The 17,965-nt window shown below is 41.1% G+C and overlaps 1 protein-coding gene across 10 annotated transcripts in view; it reads left to right on the plus strand.

The window, feature by feature from the left end:
* The first annotated feature begins 1,672 nt into the window (after nt 1-1,672).
* Nucleotides 1,673-17,965, plus strand: part of HEATR6 (HEAT repeat containing 6) — a 41,994-nt gene continuing 25,701 nt past the window's right edge. For all 10 annotated transcript variants that reach the window (XM_077852252.1, XM_077852255.1, XM_077852250.1 and 7 more), the window contains exons 1-9: nt 1,673-1,914; nt 5,718-5,825; nt 7,925-8,065; nt 8,542-8,657; nt 9,455-9,569; nt 11,414-11,515; nt 12,530-12,667; nt 14,735-15,030; nt 16,275-16,452. In XM_077852252.1, the coding sequence (XP_077708378.1) occupies nt 1,693-1,914; nt 5,718-5,825; nt 7,925-8,065; nt 8,542-8,657; nt 9,455-9,569; nt 11,414-11,515; nt 12,530-12,667; nt 14,735-15,030; nt 16,275-16,452 (1,416 nt within the window). In that variant the 5' untranslated portion in view covers nt 1,673-1,692. The remainder of the gene's footprint in view (nt 1,915-5,717; nt 5,826-7,924; nt 8,066-8,541; nt 8,658-9,454; nt 9,570-11,413; nt 11,516-12,529; nt 12,668-14,734; nt 15,031-16,274; nt 16,453-17,965) is intronic.

Raw genomic sequence — 17,965 nt, forward strand, 5'->3', positions numbered from 1 at the left:
TGTGCACTGCTTCAAATACTCTTGGCCTTACACTCTCATTTTAATCAATCCCTACAGCAACCAGTTTCTGTCAGGCATCTACTAGTTTAGCACAAGGTAACTTGTCAGAGACTTGCCTTGGACTTGTACCCTATACCTCTCACTTTTGCCTCAGGGCTTCTTCGTGCAACAAGAAACTCCTGCAGGAACCACCACCCCCAATGCATGCTCAAATAAGAAGCACTGGAGAACTGATGCTTGGTGGGGTAATGCTTGACAACAGAATTCGAAGAATTCAAAGACTAACAGTTATATGCTTCTATCCCCATTCCTCAGGAGGGGACTTCTTAGAAAACGGCCAATTCAATAGTACATATAGGTACCGATTCCCCTTTCTTCCCTGTTCATTCCTGAATAAATCACTCATACATCAACATCATCTAAGGTTCAGCTTTGGGAGAAATCAAACTAACACATCGTGATTAGGTTTCAGCTCCTGATCTTCTCTGAGCAAATGTTTGAATATCACAAATACACACGTTCCCAAGAATATGCAATAATATACAAGCACAATGGAATCTAAATCCAAACAAAAAATTAATATCTCTCCCCAAAGAAGTCTAAAGTCTTCAGACAACAAGCTCTTCTATAGCCTGCCCCCAACTGTGACTGCCAAACAAAGTGTTTTAGTCTCAGGATAAAACATGCACATTCAGGTGACTTCAAGGTTTTCCCTAAGAACCATTGATAAGAATCTGCTTTATTTTTGCATAATTCAAAGGCCCAAGAGATGACCAAGTGTAAATTTTATGCCTTCACCTCTTGGGTGACTAAAAACCGTTAACAGCTTTTATTTTATTTTTAAAATATTTTATTTATTTATTCATGAGAGACACAGAGAGAGAGAGAGAGACAAAGACAGAGACACAGGCAGAGGGAGAGGGAGAAGCAGGCTCCATGCAGGGAGCCCGATGTGGTACTTGCTATTCAGGACTCAATCCCGGGATCCCGCCCTGGGCCAAAGGCAAGCGCTAAACCACTGAGCCACCCAGGAATATGTGGCTTTTCAGCTTTTAAAATGGCTATTTCTTTTAAAATAAAACCTTTTACAGCTTTTAAAATGGCTATTTCTTTTCCAGTTTTTTGCTTTTAAGAATACAGGAAATCTCGGGGTGTCCAATCTCAACCAGGTCAAACCTTTGCAGGTTATATTTTTACATGACTTGGTTTGAACTTCAAATGACTTGTGTGGTGAAGCGCAAGATCTAAAGGAGGATGCACAGCCAGCTGCAATGAATACTGGGAAATGTACCCCTTATTCGGGGTGCTTTTGTGCCCAAGAATCAAGGGCTCTCACACGATATGAGAAGAGGCCAAGGATGTCGTAGAACTAGCACTTTCTGCTATTGCCACCAACAGCAGCCCTTCTCCAACTCCAACCCGCCTGAAACGCTAGTACTACTAAATAGGCCTGTCAGCCCTTCCCAGGAACACACTTCCTAGGAGGACAGGGCTCCACTTTTCAGTCGGGGCTCAAAAACAACTGGGAGATGAAAAAGCCTCCCAGCTAATTTCGCACAACCATTTGCAAAGCATCCCGGAGAGAATCCCGGGTCTTTCAATAGGAGCCTGGCCTAAAGAAGTAGTTCCGGAGCCGGCGCGCGGAGGCGGGGATGCCCCGGAAGTAGTTCTCTGTTGTCCTACGTAGGCAAGATGGCGGCGGTACAAGTGGCCGGCTCCCTCCCGGGTGAGCCGACGCGGGAGGTGCCCCGAGAGCCACCACCGCCGGAGCAGAGCAGTGGGTTCCGCTGCTTGTCGGCCAGGCTCTGCGCCCTGCGCCCGGATGACAGCAGCTCCGCCCGGACCGAGATCCACCTGCTCTTCGACCAGCTCATCTCTGAGAACTACAGCGAGGGCGGCGGCGTGGCCCCCGAGGTAGGCGCTGTGCCGGGTGGGGCGGCCTCGTCCCGCCTGCCGCTCCCGTCCCGCCCGTCCCGTCCGTCCCGCGCCTGCTGCTCGTCCCGCCTGCCGCTCCCGGCTTTTCCCAGCCGCGCTTCGCGTTACTTAGTTCTAGGCTCGTTTGTTCCCCACCCCGGACCGTGGCAGCCTCTGCCCTCCTGTCTCTGGAAGATCCTGCAGTGCTTGGCAAACTCGCATCCTGCAAAACCCCGCTTGATGACTTCTCTGATAACACCGCAGGTGTCATCCCTAGTCCCACCTTCCGGTCCCCCAGCTCCACTCTTTGCGTACAAAATACTTTGTATATAGGGACGCATGGTGGCTTAGTGGTTGAGCATCTGCCTTCCGTCCAGGGCGTGATCCCGGGATCGAGTCCCGCCTGGGGCTCCCTGCGGGGATCCTGCTTCTCCCTCTGCCTGTGTCTCCGCCTCTCTCTTGCTCTGTCTCTCTGAATAAATAAATAAGGTCTTTAAGAAAAACAAAACCCCAAATACTTCTACCATATATAAAGGGACCATATATATAAGTATATAAATCAGTATATAAGTATATAATAAGTATTATATCATATATATAAGTATATAAAATCCACTTCTACCATTTCGTGTACTGTCCCGTGTACGATTCTGGGAATCTTACAGTGTGGGTATTATTAGATCTACTTTACTGATAAAAATACTGAGGCACATAAAGATCCAATGTCATACTGCTGGCAAAAAGGCAGAGGTAAAATTGGAGCCTAAGGCCGTCACATGGTCCCTACCATTTTCTGTTCCTTGTGCTAGCTCTTCCCTCTCAACCTCGTCTTTAGAAGTACTCTGACTCTGCGTAAAAGTAATAGTCACACACATCAGGCCTTGGATACTACTTACTGAACTCCCAGAACTCTTGATTCAGTCATACCACTGCCTCTGGTGCTCACAGGCACCTCAAACCTGACAGTTCCTAAAAATGAGTTACACTGTCTTGTAGGCACATTGTATCCATAACCCATCCCATCCCCCAACGGAAACCTGCGGAGTTCGCCAAGTCACAGTGGCACAAACACTGGTGCTTGCCCTTTGTCCCTCCCAGATCTATCCAAGTCGAGTTTTTCAGATTCTATCTCATAAATATTTCTCATCCCCTTTTCTGTGTTCCCATTGTCAGGGCCTTAAGCCTTCAGACAAGAGGACTCTTTCCTGAACCTTTCCACTGATCTCCTCAAACTTCTCTTCTGGTTCCTCCTGTCTAGCCCTCCTCCAAACCATTCTTTGCTCTGCTGCTTAGAGTGATCTTTTCTTTCGTGGGGTGGGGGGGGAAATTCTGATTAGAAAGGCAAAATTCAGATTTGGGAAGATCTTCAGTACATATTGGTAGATGGTCAGAGCAAGGTCCAGAATGGTTCATTGCAGCATGACACCAATATAGGGTAAGGAGCACGTTGAACAGAATATGTACGGTTATCGATGTAAAGGGTTCAAAACAATGAATGGAAGAGTTTACAACAAAATGATAGTGTGTGTCACTAGGTGGTGGGGTGGAATTAAAGGGGTACTTGGGAACTTTTGCTTTATTGGTATAATTTGATATTTTTATATCAAAAAATATGTGCATTTCCAGTATCCTGTCACTTCTTTTGTGCCCTGTGTGCAGTCATTTTAAACCTGCTATTCCTCAAGCATCTACTAGTGTTTCACACCTACTGGTATTCTAGGTCTTTGCACACCATTCCCTTTGCTTGCAGTGTCTTTTATTGCTTTGTCTGGCAGATTTTAATCATCCTTCAGATCATTCGAGATTATGCTTTAAAATCACTTCTGTGGGCTCCTGGGTGACACAGTGGGCTAAATATCTGACTCTTAGTTTTGGCTTAGGTCATGATCTCAGGGTCCTGGGATTGAGCCCCACATCGGGCTCTGTGCTCAGTGCAGTCTGCTTGGGATTCTCTCTCCCTCTCTCTCTCTCTGCTGTCTCTCCTCTCTCTCTCTAAAATAAATAAATGCTTGTGCTGTCTCTCTGTCTCTCTCTAAAATAAATAAATCTTTTTTAAAAAGCACCTCTGTAAGACCTCTCTAATTACCATTTCCCCACAGAGTTTGCACTTAATTCCTTCAGCATTTAATTCACTTTAATTATTTGTGAGTATTTCTGTCTCCCTCATTATGAGCTCTTTAAGATTCAGGAATATGCTTGTTCACCTTTGGAGCCCAAAGATCTAGCATGCTACCTAACACATAGTAGGTGCTCCAAACCGTTTAGTTCAATAAATATCAGTGGACGAATGAATAGTGTGATTTACAAATAGGTGGCCCCCCCCTTTTTTAGAATTACCTAGTTTTACAATAAATTTATACAAGTGTCATTTCTGATTTTTCCCACTACCATTGAAAATATGGTTTACTTACTTTTTCTTTTTTAAGATAGAATGAATGAGTTCTATTTTTTTAATTAAAAATTTTTTAAAATTCCCATATAGTTAACATAGTATTATATTAATTTTGGGTGTACAATACAGTGATTCAACAATTCCATACATCACCTGGTACTCTTCACAAGTGCACTCCTTAATCCCTATCACATATTTCACCCATCCCCCTATCCATCTCCCCTCTAGTAACCATTAGTTTATTTCTATAATTAAGAGTCTGTTTCATGGTTTGTCTCTCTTTTTTTCCCTTTGCTTGTTTTGTTTCTTCAATTCACAGATGAGTGAAATCATACGGTGTTTGCTTTTCTCTGACTGACTTATTCTGCTTAGCATAATACTGTCTAGCCCCATCCACAACATTGCAAATGGCAAGATTTCATTCTTTTTTATGGCTGAATAATAGTCCTTTTTTTTTTTAAGATTTTATTTATTTATTCATGACAAACATAGAAAGAGAGAGGCAGAGACACAGGCAGAGGGAGAAGCAGGCCCCACGTAGGGAGCCTGATGTGGGACTCGATCCCAGGTCCCCAGGATCACACCCCTGGCGGAAGGCGGCGCTAAACCGCTGGGCCACCGGGGCTGCTCTCCATTGTGTATATAAACCACATCTTTATCCATTTATGGACATTTGGGCTGCTTCCATACTTTGGCTATTCTAAATAATGCTGCTATAAACAGGGATGCATGTATCCTTTTGAATTAGTGTTTTTTTTTTATCCTTTGGGTAAATAGCCAGTAGTGCAATTGCTGGATCTTAGGGTGGTTCTATTTTTAATTTTTTGAGGAGCTTCTGTACTGTTTTCCAAGTGTCTGTGCCAGTTTGCATCCCCATCTACAGTGCATGAGGGCTCCTTTTTCTCCACATCCTCACTAACACTTGTTGTTTCTTGTGTTTTTTATTTTAGCCATTCTGACATGGCTAAAATGTGTGCAGTGTGCAGTGATGTGTGCAGTGATGTCTCATTGTAGTTTTGATTTGCATTTCCCTAATAATGAGTGATGTTCAGCATCTTTTCATGCATTTATTTGCTACCTTTTGGTATTTTTAACTTCAATGTGTGCTTTTACATTCTAGAACCCTTTCTTTGGTTATTTAATTGCACTCTCTACATATGTAGAGGCTGGAGTCTTTAGCCTGATAACCATATTGAGTCTTTTACTTTTTTAGCACATCCTATTTCTGTGGTATCATTTAATTTTTTTTCCTACTTTCTGCTGCAGATTTCATCTTTCCTCATTTTGAATGTGAACGTTCACTTTCATTTTTCCATTTGGCCATGTTGGGTGGGGGGGTGGGGGGGCTGGTTCTTCAATTGATTGATAGGCATATTGCCTTTTCATTGTCTTTTTTTTTTTTTTTTGGTAGGATGTCAGTACTCTTCTTGTCCAAGCTTGCCGACTGGTGCCTCTTAATCAGAATCATCTTGTTAGCAAAGTGTCTCAACTTATCCACCATTTACTTAACAGATTACAGGTAATCATTGTATGACTTTAGAATTCATCATGAATTAACCCTTCGAAATACTACATCTGTATTAGATATGATAGGCTAATCTTTTGAGAAACTAAAAAAAAACAATTCCTTACTAAGAATGATACTAAATAAAATTCTGACCCAAAAAATATGCTGTACAATTCTAGAAGTTTGTCCATTAGAGGTGTCTCTTTCTGTTTGTTTCAGGAAACCAATATCACTGAGGCCCCCAGGTTTTAGGATTTTTTATGGAAGATGTATCTGACCAAGACATATCTAAGAATAATTTGAAACAATCCCCTACTCCTTTCCTTCTGATATTTATTCCCCTTTCCCAAAGGTACCATTTTTGTGGTCTACTTTTGCTTATCATAAAACATAAGAAGTAGCTTGAGAACAAGAGGACACTAGATAAAAGACCCTTGTTATTTATATCAAGATCTGTACTGTAATTCCCCTTTCTCCAAAACCTTTTTAAATAAATCCTAAATAAATCTCATCAGAAATTACAGCTGTTACCTACCATAAGATACCCCATGAGTATGTGAATATAGTTAGCACAAAACTTACAGTTAGCATGATGCAATCTAGAATTCTTTTGGCTGCAAGAAACAGAAAAGCCAATCTAGAATACCTTAAAAAAATTTTTTTTTAATTATCTCATCTCATAACCCCCAAAAGAGGCACTCTAAGGGGGAACTGAGTAATGAGAAACTTCCTGATATTTTCCATTTGCTATCAGTGTCTGGGTCATCCTCAGCTAGCATCTCTCATAGTCAGGATGGCTGCCTCAGTTCCTGGAATCCCGTGAAATAAATAACACCCCACAGAAGCAAAAGAACAATTTATTTTGTGTCCCTTTGATTTAAGAACGAGGCACCTTGTCCTCCACACTATCCATCAGACCTCCCCTGATATCTGGCTGGGGAGACCTAGGTCATATGAGAACCCCTCTATACCCGCCTGTTCAGGGGAATGATATTACCATGAGTGGCTTAAACCAGGGGTCAACTTGTCTGCACATTGGAATCACCTGAGGGCTTAAGTTCCCTAGATGATTACAATGTGCAGCTCAACTCTTATATCAGGGTTTCTTAATCTCAGCATCATTAATATTTTGGATCAGATGATTCTTAGTTGTGGGGGGCTTAGTTGTGCATTGTAGGTTTTTAGCAGCATCCCTGACTTCTCAGTAGGCTTCTAATTTTAGAAGCCAGTAGCATGCCTCCAATTGTGACAGTCAAAAATGTCTACAGTCATGGCCAAATGGGCAAAAAAATCTTATTTCCCTCAGAAATAACATCGCCCCTGTTAGAGAATCATTGTCTTAGCTAATTGGAATTTACCGTCAGGTCTCATGTGTGAGAGATGAGCATTCAAATAAAATCAGTACTCTGCCAGCAAGAGAGAGCAGATGTAGGTAAACAATGTCTGCTATGTCTCCTAAATGAGATGAGGCTATTTTCAAGTTTAGAATTTTTCACACTGATATGGTGGCTTCTGAATGTTTATTATTCTCAGGTATATTAGTACTTTGTAATACTGGCAGTTGGAAAAATTCCTGATCACATATACCTACAGCCCTTAACCAACTTTCTAGCTTTTGATGACATTTTATCTCAATTATTCATGAATTGATACTTTGATTAGCTGACATTGCCCCAAAAGGATTATAAATTCCTTGAGGACAAGGATATGCCATCTCTTCCTGCTGTATTTCCCATATCATAGTGAGACATAGTAGCTATTTAGCAGACATAGCATTTACATGTAGAAGACAATTTCATTGGCTTGAGTCTTATATGTATGGATTTATAGCTGCCAGTGTCCGGTTAGCTCAAGGAAAATTTACAAGGACTTTGCTAGATTCTACTTTGAGTGGAAGGAGTAAAGGGGAGGAAATGAGCAAGGCCCTGGGCCAAGGAGAAGGCCTTGTCTTGATCAAACTTTCAAGGCCTTTAGAGTTGATCTTTTTGACCTCAAAAAGATGGACACATGTGCTCTCTTTCATAGCCTGATTTAGATGAGCATACGTGTCTGAAAGAATTAAAATATTTTTTTACAAGTTAGATTATGCATATTTTTTCCTCTCCTGATAGGTGATTGTGGATGAACAGAACCTGGATTTCCTGCTGGCATATGCTATTTCTGCTCTTCAGCAGTGTAGTTCCTGGACACACATGGAAATTCTTCAAGCCCTGGCAGCTCTGGTTTACTGCAATGGCTCAAAATGTCAAAAGGTAGTTTAAACTGTGTTCTTTCTTTCCTTCAAAAGTTAGGAACACAGGCTCTGAACCTGTGCTGAGGTTTCTATCCTGTCATTCAAGAAATATGTGACCTTGAGCAACCTTTACTCAACCACTGTGAGCCTCATTTCTTCATCTATACAGTAGTTCCTCTGAGGATGAAGTAAGACAATCCTTGCAAAGTGCTTGGCATTCGGTAAATATTATTACCATTATTATTAAATCGTGTTATTATCATTACCCTTCAGCTATGCGCCTACAACTAAAGAGCTTCAGCAATTACCTGGGCTGGGAGTGGTGATCCCCACTGGTGTTTTGGGGGCACATCTTTGCATGCCCATCTGGAAGATTTACCTGGCAGCTAGTCTTTTGGTACTTAACTGCCCTTTAGTTTAAAAAATGGCATGTCTAAAGAGTAATATTTTTCTAGAAGTTTTCTTTGACCAACATTAGCTATTATTTTGTTTTAGTATCTCCCAGACTTGCTAGGCAAGAGCGGGATTTTGATGAAGTTGAGTGACTTGGCTCAGCCCGACCCTGAAGTTAGGAGAGCTGCAGTGCACTGTATGGCAAACTTATGTCTCAGGTATGTGGATCCAGTCACATCACCCAGCTGTAATAAGGTAGAGCCTCTCATGGATCCTTTATAGGTAGTTCAATCTGTCTGAAGCCAAAGCCAACTTAGAAAAATTACCTACTTTGTGTTTCCTGTGTTCCTTGCTAATAATATCATCATATATTGTTTATTTTTTAATTTTAATATTGCTGATAAAAAAGATAAAGGAAAAACAGACTAGGACTTTATCCCTAAAATAGGGTAAAAGTAGTCCATGTGCAATATGTCAAGGTTTTGTTTTCTTCTGATATAACTTTTAACCATATTAAGTCTTTTAGAATATAGTTGTATAAAGTTAAGCTTTGTTGAGGCCTCTGTCAAGGTCAGTTTCTTCTAAGAAATTGGAGCTAATCCCAGCCACCAAGTTGTAGATTCATGCCATGAAAAATCTTGTCCTAGGCTCAGGCCGGCCTAGGACAGCCGGCTCAGCTGAGTGACTCTAGCTTGACAGGACCTGTCTGCATTATTTCCCTTTAAGCACTGAAAAAAACTAAAAAAGATTTCTTTCTCTATAATTCTTCCACTATAGACCTGTAACTTTTCCCTTTGGATACATACTGCTCTTCCTCCTTCTTATTTATTCCATCCTTGTTCTGTCCCATAGCCATAGTTAATCACCCAAAGTGAATAGTCTTCCTTAATACAGTTTCATACAAGGGTGTATTCCAGCTCCATTGGTTGGTATTACTGCTGTTTTTAATTCTTACTCTTTGCAAGCCCCATTAAAGGAGACTATGTTTGAGTCACTTTTTCTATGTGTGTTTTAGTGTGCCAGGACAGCCATACTTGGAGGAGCCCTACCCAAATATCTGCTTCCAGGCTTTCTTGACCACTTTACAGTCTCCAAAATCATCTGATATGGATGATATCACGTTTTGCATGGTAGGTGGGGCTACTACTGATCCTTGTGAATGTTACAGAGATGTCTAGAAGCAGCAGTAGAACAGAAGCTGTTACTAAAAAGTATAATTTGGTTGCTGAATTAGTTTTGTCTAGAGATAATAGGCATACATGGAATATTTAAAACTTCCAAAGATGGACATCGTATCTTTCAAAGTTAAGTTATAAGACAGTTTCTGTTTGGCAGCCTTGGTGGCTCAGCGGTTTGGCGCCGCCTTCAGCCCAGGGCATGATCTTGGAGACCCAGGATTGAGTCCCACATCGGGCTCCCTGCATGGAGCCTGCTTTTCCCTCTGCCTGTGTCTCTGGCTCTCTCTCTCTCTCTCTCTCTCTATGTCTCTCATGCATAAATAAAATCTTAAAAAAAAAAAAAAGTTTATTTTGTTTTGCAGTTCTGGATTCTTAAAAGTATTTTTTTCCTCCTGACTATAAAAGCAATATAATTTTAGACTAGTAACTTTTTTTTTATTTGTTTATTTTTTTAGAGAGAGAGAAAGAGAGAATACAACAGGGCGCAGAGGGCAGAAGGAGAGGGAGTGAGAGAATCCCAAGCAGGCTCCACACACCCAGTGTGTAGCTTGATGTGGGGCTCAATCTCAACCCCGAGATTAGGACCTGAGCTAAAATCAAGAGTCTAATGCTTAACTGACTGAGCACTCAGGCACCTCTAGTAACTATCTATCCTTTTGATGGTAGGGAAAGGAGTAGATTTCAACAGTATCTGCAATAGTATTTCTTTTTAAAAGTTTTGATGCAAATATGACAATGTATTACCATGTTTTAAGTTCAGGGTGACACATAGCAGAAATTACAGATCTTTGACACTGAAAGTTCCTCATAGCTCCATGCTCAGATATAACCACCTGGAACAACAATTTGTTCTGCAAGTCCCCAAATATTTTTTTTCTCTATGTAAATGAGCATATTTTATAATTTTCAGGTGGGGTCATATTAAATATGCTGTTTTACAACTCTCCTTTTTAAAGTTAATATTTCTTGGGCATCTTTTCCATACATGTTGATGTACCTCATGCTTTCTAACTGCTGTCGCTGGGAGACCTTGGGCAAGTTACTGAACTTCTTGAGCCTCCATCCCTTCTCTCTGAAATGGGACAAATGATGCAATTTCCTTGTGGGGTCCTATGAGCAGTATATGAAACACAGCATTTAAAGTGCTTGGCAGATGCTTGCTGATACTGTGGTTGAATTTCCCATGTAGAGAGGAGGGTCAGCTTCTTACACCATCATTGTTGTAACCGATGGAAATGGAATTTCTTCAGTGTTTCTACTATTTCAGAAAAAAGGCTATGGTTCACATCCTCTCCATGGGGGGAGTATTTCTTAAGGATGGTATTTCTCAATGAGAATGCTGAGTCAGAAGGTCAGTCTGGATCAGAATTGCCCTCTAGAAATCTTCTCCCACATACATGCCTTTGCCTTTAAGATCTAATGAGGTTCCTGCATCAGAGAGCTTCCCCGCTTCCCATCTCCACTGCCACTTTCTCATCCCTGTCACCGTCTTCCCACTACACACCTGTTTTTTTTTTTCTTGCTCACCATTTGTACATGCTAGCTTAAGAACATGTACGATAAGACCACTCTTCTTTGGTGAAAGCACTCTATATTTCTAGAAAATAATTAGTAGTAGCTCATCAGATCTCTCTCCTCTGGATCTTCATTCTTTTTTCCTCCTTTTGAATGTGTTTTTTTTTTTTTTTTTTTTGTCATCTAGAGACTTTCTTCTCTAGCCTCAGTGATGGTAGAAAGTTGATCCCTAGATAACCACATTTCCTTTACCTTTAAACTCATCCTCTTCTTTCCCCTAGTTGTTACAAAATGCATTAAAAGGCATACAGTCTCTTCTAAATGGGGGTAAGATGAAACTGACACAGACTGAGGAACTTGGAGCTCTTCTGGCTGTGCTAAAGGTAAGGCATTGCCCTTTAAACCCAAGTCCTCATTATGGCAAGTGTCTATCCTACTTTATACCCTGGCTGTAAAGACCACTTTATATCATCACTCCAGTATTTTAGGAAAGATCATTCAAATGTTATATTTTAGGAGAGATCATTCAAATGTTCATATACAAGCATACTTAAAATTAAGAACTGAAAAACAGTTTTAACTAAATGTTTCAAAATTCTAAAACTTTACTTATGAATCTTAACTTAGGAAAAGAATAGGTTATGTAGATAATTTAATTTCAGATCGTCTCAAACCTGTTTGTACTTGAAAGAAGAAACCAGGGCTTCCCTTTGGCTCTTGCCCCATGCAGTAGGCAAACCAGTCAAGTTGGCGTCAGTAGGCTGCATGCTTTGGCTTCTGAGCCTGCCGGTCAGTGGGAAGGTCAGATCAGCCTCTTTGGGGACCCACGTTTCAGTTCAGTCAGGAAGCGGCCTCGGGTCAAAGCCATCCATGTATGATAACCTAGCTTGATCGTGACTAAAACTTCAAATCTTTACCTGTCCAATCTCCCAGATAGACAGACAGCTAGGTCTAGACACAGATAAGTGAAATAATGATAGATTGGTTAAAAATTATAGATAGACCACAAAGAATTGGATAAAACAGGTTGGATAAATTTAAAAATTAATAATTAACCCATCCTCTCCATGGGGGGAGTATTTCTTAAGGATGGTATTTCTCAATGAGAATGCTGAGTCATTTTCTTCTTTCCTCATGTTGGGGACATACTCAGTAGTAAACTATAAGTAAATAAACTAAAATCAAACTTCACCTAATCTAGACAGACCAGATCCATCCAGATGAGACTAAACTTTTCTATAAGCCCTGAACCTCCAAAGTATCAATTTTCTATCCATTTTAGTTTCCTAAATATGCTTCTACACATTAATCTGTTCATTGATGTGATGTAGAACATGGTGAATCATTCTATTTTATGATTAGTTTTATGTGTGTGTTTTCTTAATCATCATTATTAGAAGTCTATGTTTCATGGACTCCCGGGACTAAACATAGAGCTGCCCACGGTCTTATACCCCACTCCACTTCCTCAGTATGATGGGCGACCACCTGTCAGACCACAACAATCTGAATCTAGCGCTTCCGGACCAACTGCGGTATGCTTCTGTCTGCTTAGATTTAAATTGTAGATTGTCTTTAATTGCTTGTTATATGTGTTTTCTGTGATTTGTAACACGACTTGTGCCAAAGGCTCCCTTTGAATTTGGCTTCAGTTTAGAGTTTTTAGCATAGTAAATTTAAATTCATCAGACTGCTGAAAATACCAGTTAGAGCGTATTATACTTCTAAGATGCCTAAACAGTGTAGCAGCCATAACAGTGGACATTCACTTTATACCCAAAGCTGCATATCCTTCGTTCCCCAAATGCTTAAGACTATAGGCAAACCAACGTTTTCTCTAAAAGGCTAATTGGTGGGATCCCTGGGTGGCGCAGCGGTTTGGCGCCTGCCTTTGGCCCAGGGCGGGATCCTGGAGACCCGGGATCGAATCCCACGTCGGGCTCCCGGTGCATGGAGCCTGCTTCTCCCTCTGCCTGTGTCTCTGCCTCTCTCTCTCTCTGTGTGACTATCATAAATAAATAAAAATTTATTAAATAAAATAAAATAAAATAAAATAAAATAAAATAAAATAAAATAAAAGGCTAATTGGTAAATATTGTAGGTCTCTGTTACAAATGCCAAACTGCCCAGCCTGTCAATATAGCTGCCATCTCCCTCATGTTCCCACTGGAGAACCTAGAGCATAAAGAGATAATACTGGCCATGGGATTACATCTAGAAATGTATCAGGTATTACCTATAAAATGCCTGTAATTAGAAATTCTTTCATTCATTGACTTAGGCAACATTAACTGAACATCGCATTAAGGATATAGACTCTGCTTTTTGGAGTTTGGGAAAGAAGAAGTGGATAAATAAACAATGCAGTATTGTGATTTCTTTCATCAGAATATTCACAGGGTACTCTGGGATCACATTCAGGGCACCCAATCCAAATAGAGGCTTAAGAGGGGGCTTTTTAAGTTTGGCAGGCAGACTGAGACTTAAGAATGAATAGACTAAATAAATAAAATCTTAAAAAAAAAAAAAAAAAAAAAGAATGAATAGACTACAAAAAGGAGTCAGGCTTCCTGCATGGAGCCTGTTTCTTCTGTCTCTGCCTCTCTCTCTCTCTCTCTCTCTCTCTCTCTCTGTGTGTGTGTGTGTGTGTGTGTCTCATGAATAAATAAATAAAATCTTAAAAAAAAATACAAAAAGGAAGGAGAGTATTTTATTTGGAGGGAACAGAAGGTACGTAAGCATAAAGATCAACACAGCCCATTTGTTAACCAGTAGGCTAGAGTGTCAGGTGCGTGCATGGAAGGCTGGGACACGTGGTAGCAGAGGCCATATCATAAGGGTCTTACACAGTACGCTAAGGAGTTTTTATCTTACACATGGTGGAAACAAAGACTCTTGTATAGGGGAGTGAGGTGATCAGATACACATCTTAGAAAAATCACTACAGTAACAAGTAAAAGGGTTTGAGTCTAGAGCCATGTTAATAATCCAGAAGAGAAGGGATGAGGACCTTCCTTACTCAAAGTCAGGGACCTTGAGAATTCAGAGGGTAGCACAAAGATACATGGAAAGGAAATAGGAGAAAGGGAAAAAACCCTGGCTTTTACTTAGTATCTATAAAGCCCCAGTGCCCTAACACATGCATTGTATATGGTGGATAAGCATCTCTCTACTACATCTAGTGTGGCGCTTGCTATGTATCTTATCTGGGAGAACTGAGAAAATTGTCACTCAGGTCGTTTTCTATACTTTAATTCTCTTGTGGCTGAATGCTTCCACAACTATGCAGGAAAGGTGCCCTTAACCTCATACTTACAGATGAGGAAGGTTAGGCTGAATGGAAGGCTAAGTGATTTGCACAGAGTGACAGGGAGAATATAAACTCGGGCCGCATGCATGGCCCTGGTGCGTATACTTTATGCCTTGTTTCCTATGGCCCAGTAGGGTGTGTGCATAAGCGCTTTACTACAGGAATTAAGTGCCACTTTTTTCTCTTCTCCTCTTTTCTTCTTTCCTCATATTGGGGACATACTCAGTAATTATCAAGTGGGAAAGGTACCAGTAGCTGTCATATATATTTTTTCATTTGCTCCTAAAATCAGAATAAAAAGAAAAAATCAAAAGTAAAATCGAAGAAAATCCAGCAAGGAGAAGAGGAAGAGGAAGAATCCAGCGGTGAAAGAGAAGTAGCCCGTGTTCCTAGCTCGGGCAGAGAGCACGTGCATGAAGGGAAGGCTCCCTGTTCCTCCCCCCTCGGAGGCCAGAGTTTGCCGGTGGAGGGAAGCGCTGCAGGAAAAGACCGAGTCTCCCCGCCGTTCCGTTCTGCCAGTTGGAAAAGGGTCAGCAGTAGTGAGTCTGACTATTCTGATGCTGAAGGAGGCATGCAGAGTAAAATGAGGTAGTAGTATTTGGTTATGTTGTTATGCTTTATAATCTGTGTTGCTTCTAAGTTTATAACTTTGTTTAAAAACCTGGCCGGGGGATCCCTGGGTGGCGTAGCGGTTTGGCACCTGCCTTTGGCCCAGGGCGCGATCCTGGAGACCTGGGATCGAATCCCATGTCGGGCTCCCGGTGCATGGAGCCTGCTTCTCCCTCTGCCTATGTCTCTGCCTATCTCTCTCTCGCTGTGTGTGACTATCATAAATAAAAATTAAAAACAAAAACAAAAAAAAAAAAAACCTGACCGGTAGGGATTCCTGGATGGCTCAGTGGTTTGGTGCCTGCCTTTGGCCCAGGGCACGATCCTGGAGTCCCGGGATCGAGTCCCTCGTTGGGCTTCCGGCATGGAGCCTGCTTCTCCCTCTGCCTGTGTCTCTGCCTCTCTCTCTCTCTCTCTCTCTCTCTCTGTCTATCATGAATAAATAAATAATAAATCTTTAAAAAAACAAAAAATAAAAACCTGATCGGTATGTGGGATTTAACTTGAAGATTCGTTTATATGGGGCTTTGCCTTACTCTGCGTTTTGCTGTGTATCCTTCACCGCTTTGTGCATGTGGTTCCTCTGCCTGGAATTTCCTTTCACTCTGTGTGCCTTCTTGCCATGTTAACTACTACTCCTCTTCAGTGTGAGCTCAGCAGTCACATCCTCTGAGAAGTCTTTTTGGACAGTCTCCCGTGTTCCTAGCCCTCCCGTGTTCCTCCCTACCCCCCTGCCCAATTCCGGCTTATTTTTTTGACCCTTTGACTTATCCCTGCCTTAGTGTTAATCACAGTGTGCTGCAGTTATCTCTTTAACTGTCTTGTTTCTCCCACTCATGAGCTTATCAGGGGCAGGGGTGGCTTTATGTCTGCTGGCCTCAGCCCAATGCCTGGCACATCCTTAAGTACTCCAGGCATGTTTGCTGGATGACTAGATGCTCTGCAGTGTTTTATATCTAGCAGTAGTTTCCTGATGTCAAACTGTTGCCCTTTTTCTATTCTTGACTTTATTAACTTGTTATATAAACTGTTTTAACATGTTTTGATTAGGTATTTTGAAAAAATCATTTTTTTATTACCATTGCTGGCATCTATACCTTAGGGTTTATTCAGAATGTTGAGTTTTCAATGTATCATTTGAGTTGGCTGGAATAAATAGCCTTTCATGTCTATATTTTTTAAACTTAATATTAAAAGACTTTTTTCTTCCTTCTCTTGGGCAGGTCTTACCAAGCCAAAGTTCGCCAGGGAGCATTAGCTTGTTTTCTTTCTACTATAAAATCAATAGAAAAAAAAGTTCTCTATGGCTACTGGTCAGCCTTTGTACCTGATACACCTGAGCTTGGCAGCCCTCAGTCCGTGTCCTTGATGACTCTTACATTAAAAGATCCTTCTCCGAAGGTAAGAGCATTTAAATTCTCAGTATGATACTAGGAAGAAGAACTTTACACATCTTTTTTATTTTCTCTGCCTTACCTGGTCTCATCTGAATATAGCTGTCTTTAATACCAACCCAAGTCCTGTGTGGAGAATCAGTGGACAGGGAGGAGGATGGGAAATGGGCCCATGTGAATAACAGGTTGAGAAAGATCATAGTGAGATGGCCTCCTGCCCAGGGCTTGCTTAAAGCCTTAGCACACTGAGTTAGAACTTCAGTGTCCAAAAAAAAAGAAAAAAAGAAAAGAACTTCAGTGTCCCTTTTGAGCTACACTGAAGCAGCTGTGTGCATCCTTCCCTTTGATGAAAATGTTGATTGCCATGGTATTTGTACTAGGAAAGAATAAAAAGCAACTTAAGTATTTAGTGGAATATCTTGGTCTGTAGTGGTTATGAAGGATATGGAAAGCTTAGAAAAATGTTTATGATGGGAAACATAAGAAAACTTTTAGATGACCCTTCAAATGCTCTTAAAGGGTGAAGAAAAAATAAATGGGCTTCAGTTGTACACAAAAAAATTTGCAAATACCCAATATCCTGAGTAGTTAAAAGCAGCAGAAATTTTTCCGATTGACTGAATCAATAGCAAATGAGGACCTGGGAGGAAAAAGGGAAATGAATGGTGGCAAATAAGTCAGTAATGAAGCCATTCTAGTAATTGAAAGGAAAACTACCATAAAAGTTAAAAGTACATATATTTGAAGAGCCTTCAGCTGAGGGGAGCTGCTGGCAGTAGCCGAGGAGATGGTGCTGTGGAGCAAGTAGCAGGCCAACTAAACCACCAGCTAAGGGTGCAGCTCCCCAGCTAAGGGGATGTGAGACATGTGAATATGGGGTATGAGTACAGAGAGTTTATGGAGTCAGATCTCATGAAAGTGGATTAAAATCAGTTTCATGATGTTTATATATCTTTATTTATTTATTTTTTTAATTTTTATTTATGATAGTCACAGAGAGAGAGAGAGGCAGAGACACAGGCAGAGGGAGAAGCAGGCTCCATGCACCGGGAGCCTGATGTGGGATTCGATCCCGGGTCTTCAGGATCACGCCCTGGGCCAAAGGCAGGCGCCAAACCGCTGCGCCACCCAGGGATCCCTGTTTATATATCTTTATAGTTCTAAATGTTTACATTTGACTTAGAGTGTCATTAGAAATTTTACATACTGCAAAATACTCCTTGATTTGAGTATCTTTCAGATATGTTCTTGCTTTTTAGCTTTGGTGAATGCAAGGAATGTGGTAAGAAGAAAAGTTATAGAACTATAAAACTTCCTCCTAAAGATGTCCTAGATCCAGTACAAAAGCCACATGAAGGCCCTAGAGAAATGGAAAAGAGTCATCATCCTTAAAAAGTATTAAAGAAGGTTGAAGTAATGATTAGAGTTTGTGGGTTGGTTCAGTGTAATGGCAAGTGAAATGATTGTAATCAGCAACTTTGTAGCAGATTTTAGGTTACAAAGGTGTAAATAAGTGTGAC

Source organism: Canis aureus, chromosome 16 (genome assembly GCF_053574225.1).
Source record: "Canis aureus isolate CA01 chromosome 16, VMU_Caureus_v.1.0, whole genome shotgun sequence".
Lineage (NCBI taxonomy): Eukaryota > Metazoa > Chordata > Mammalia > Carnivora > Canidae > Canis > Canis aureus.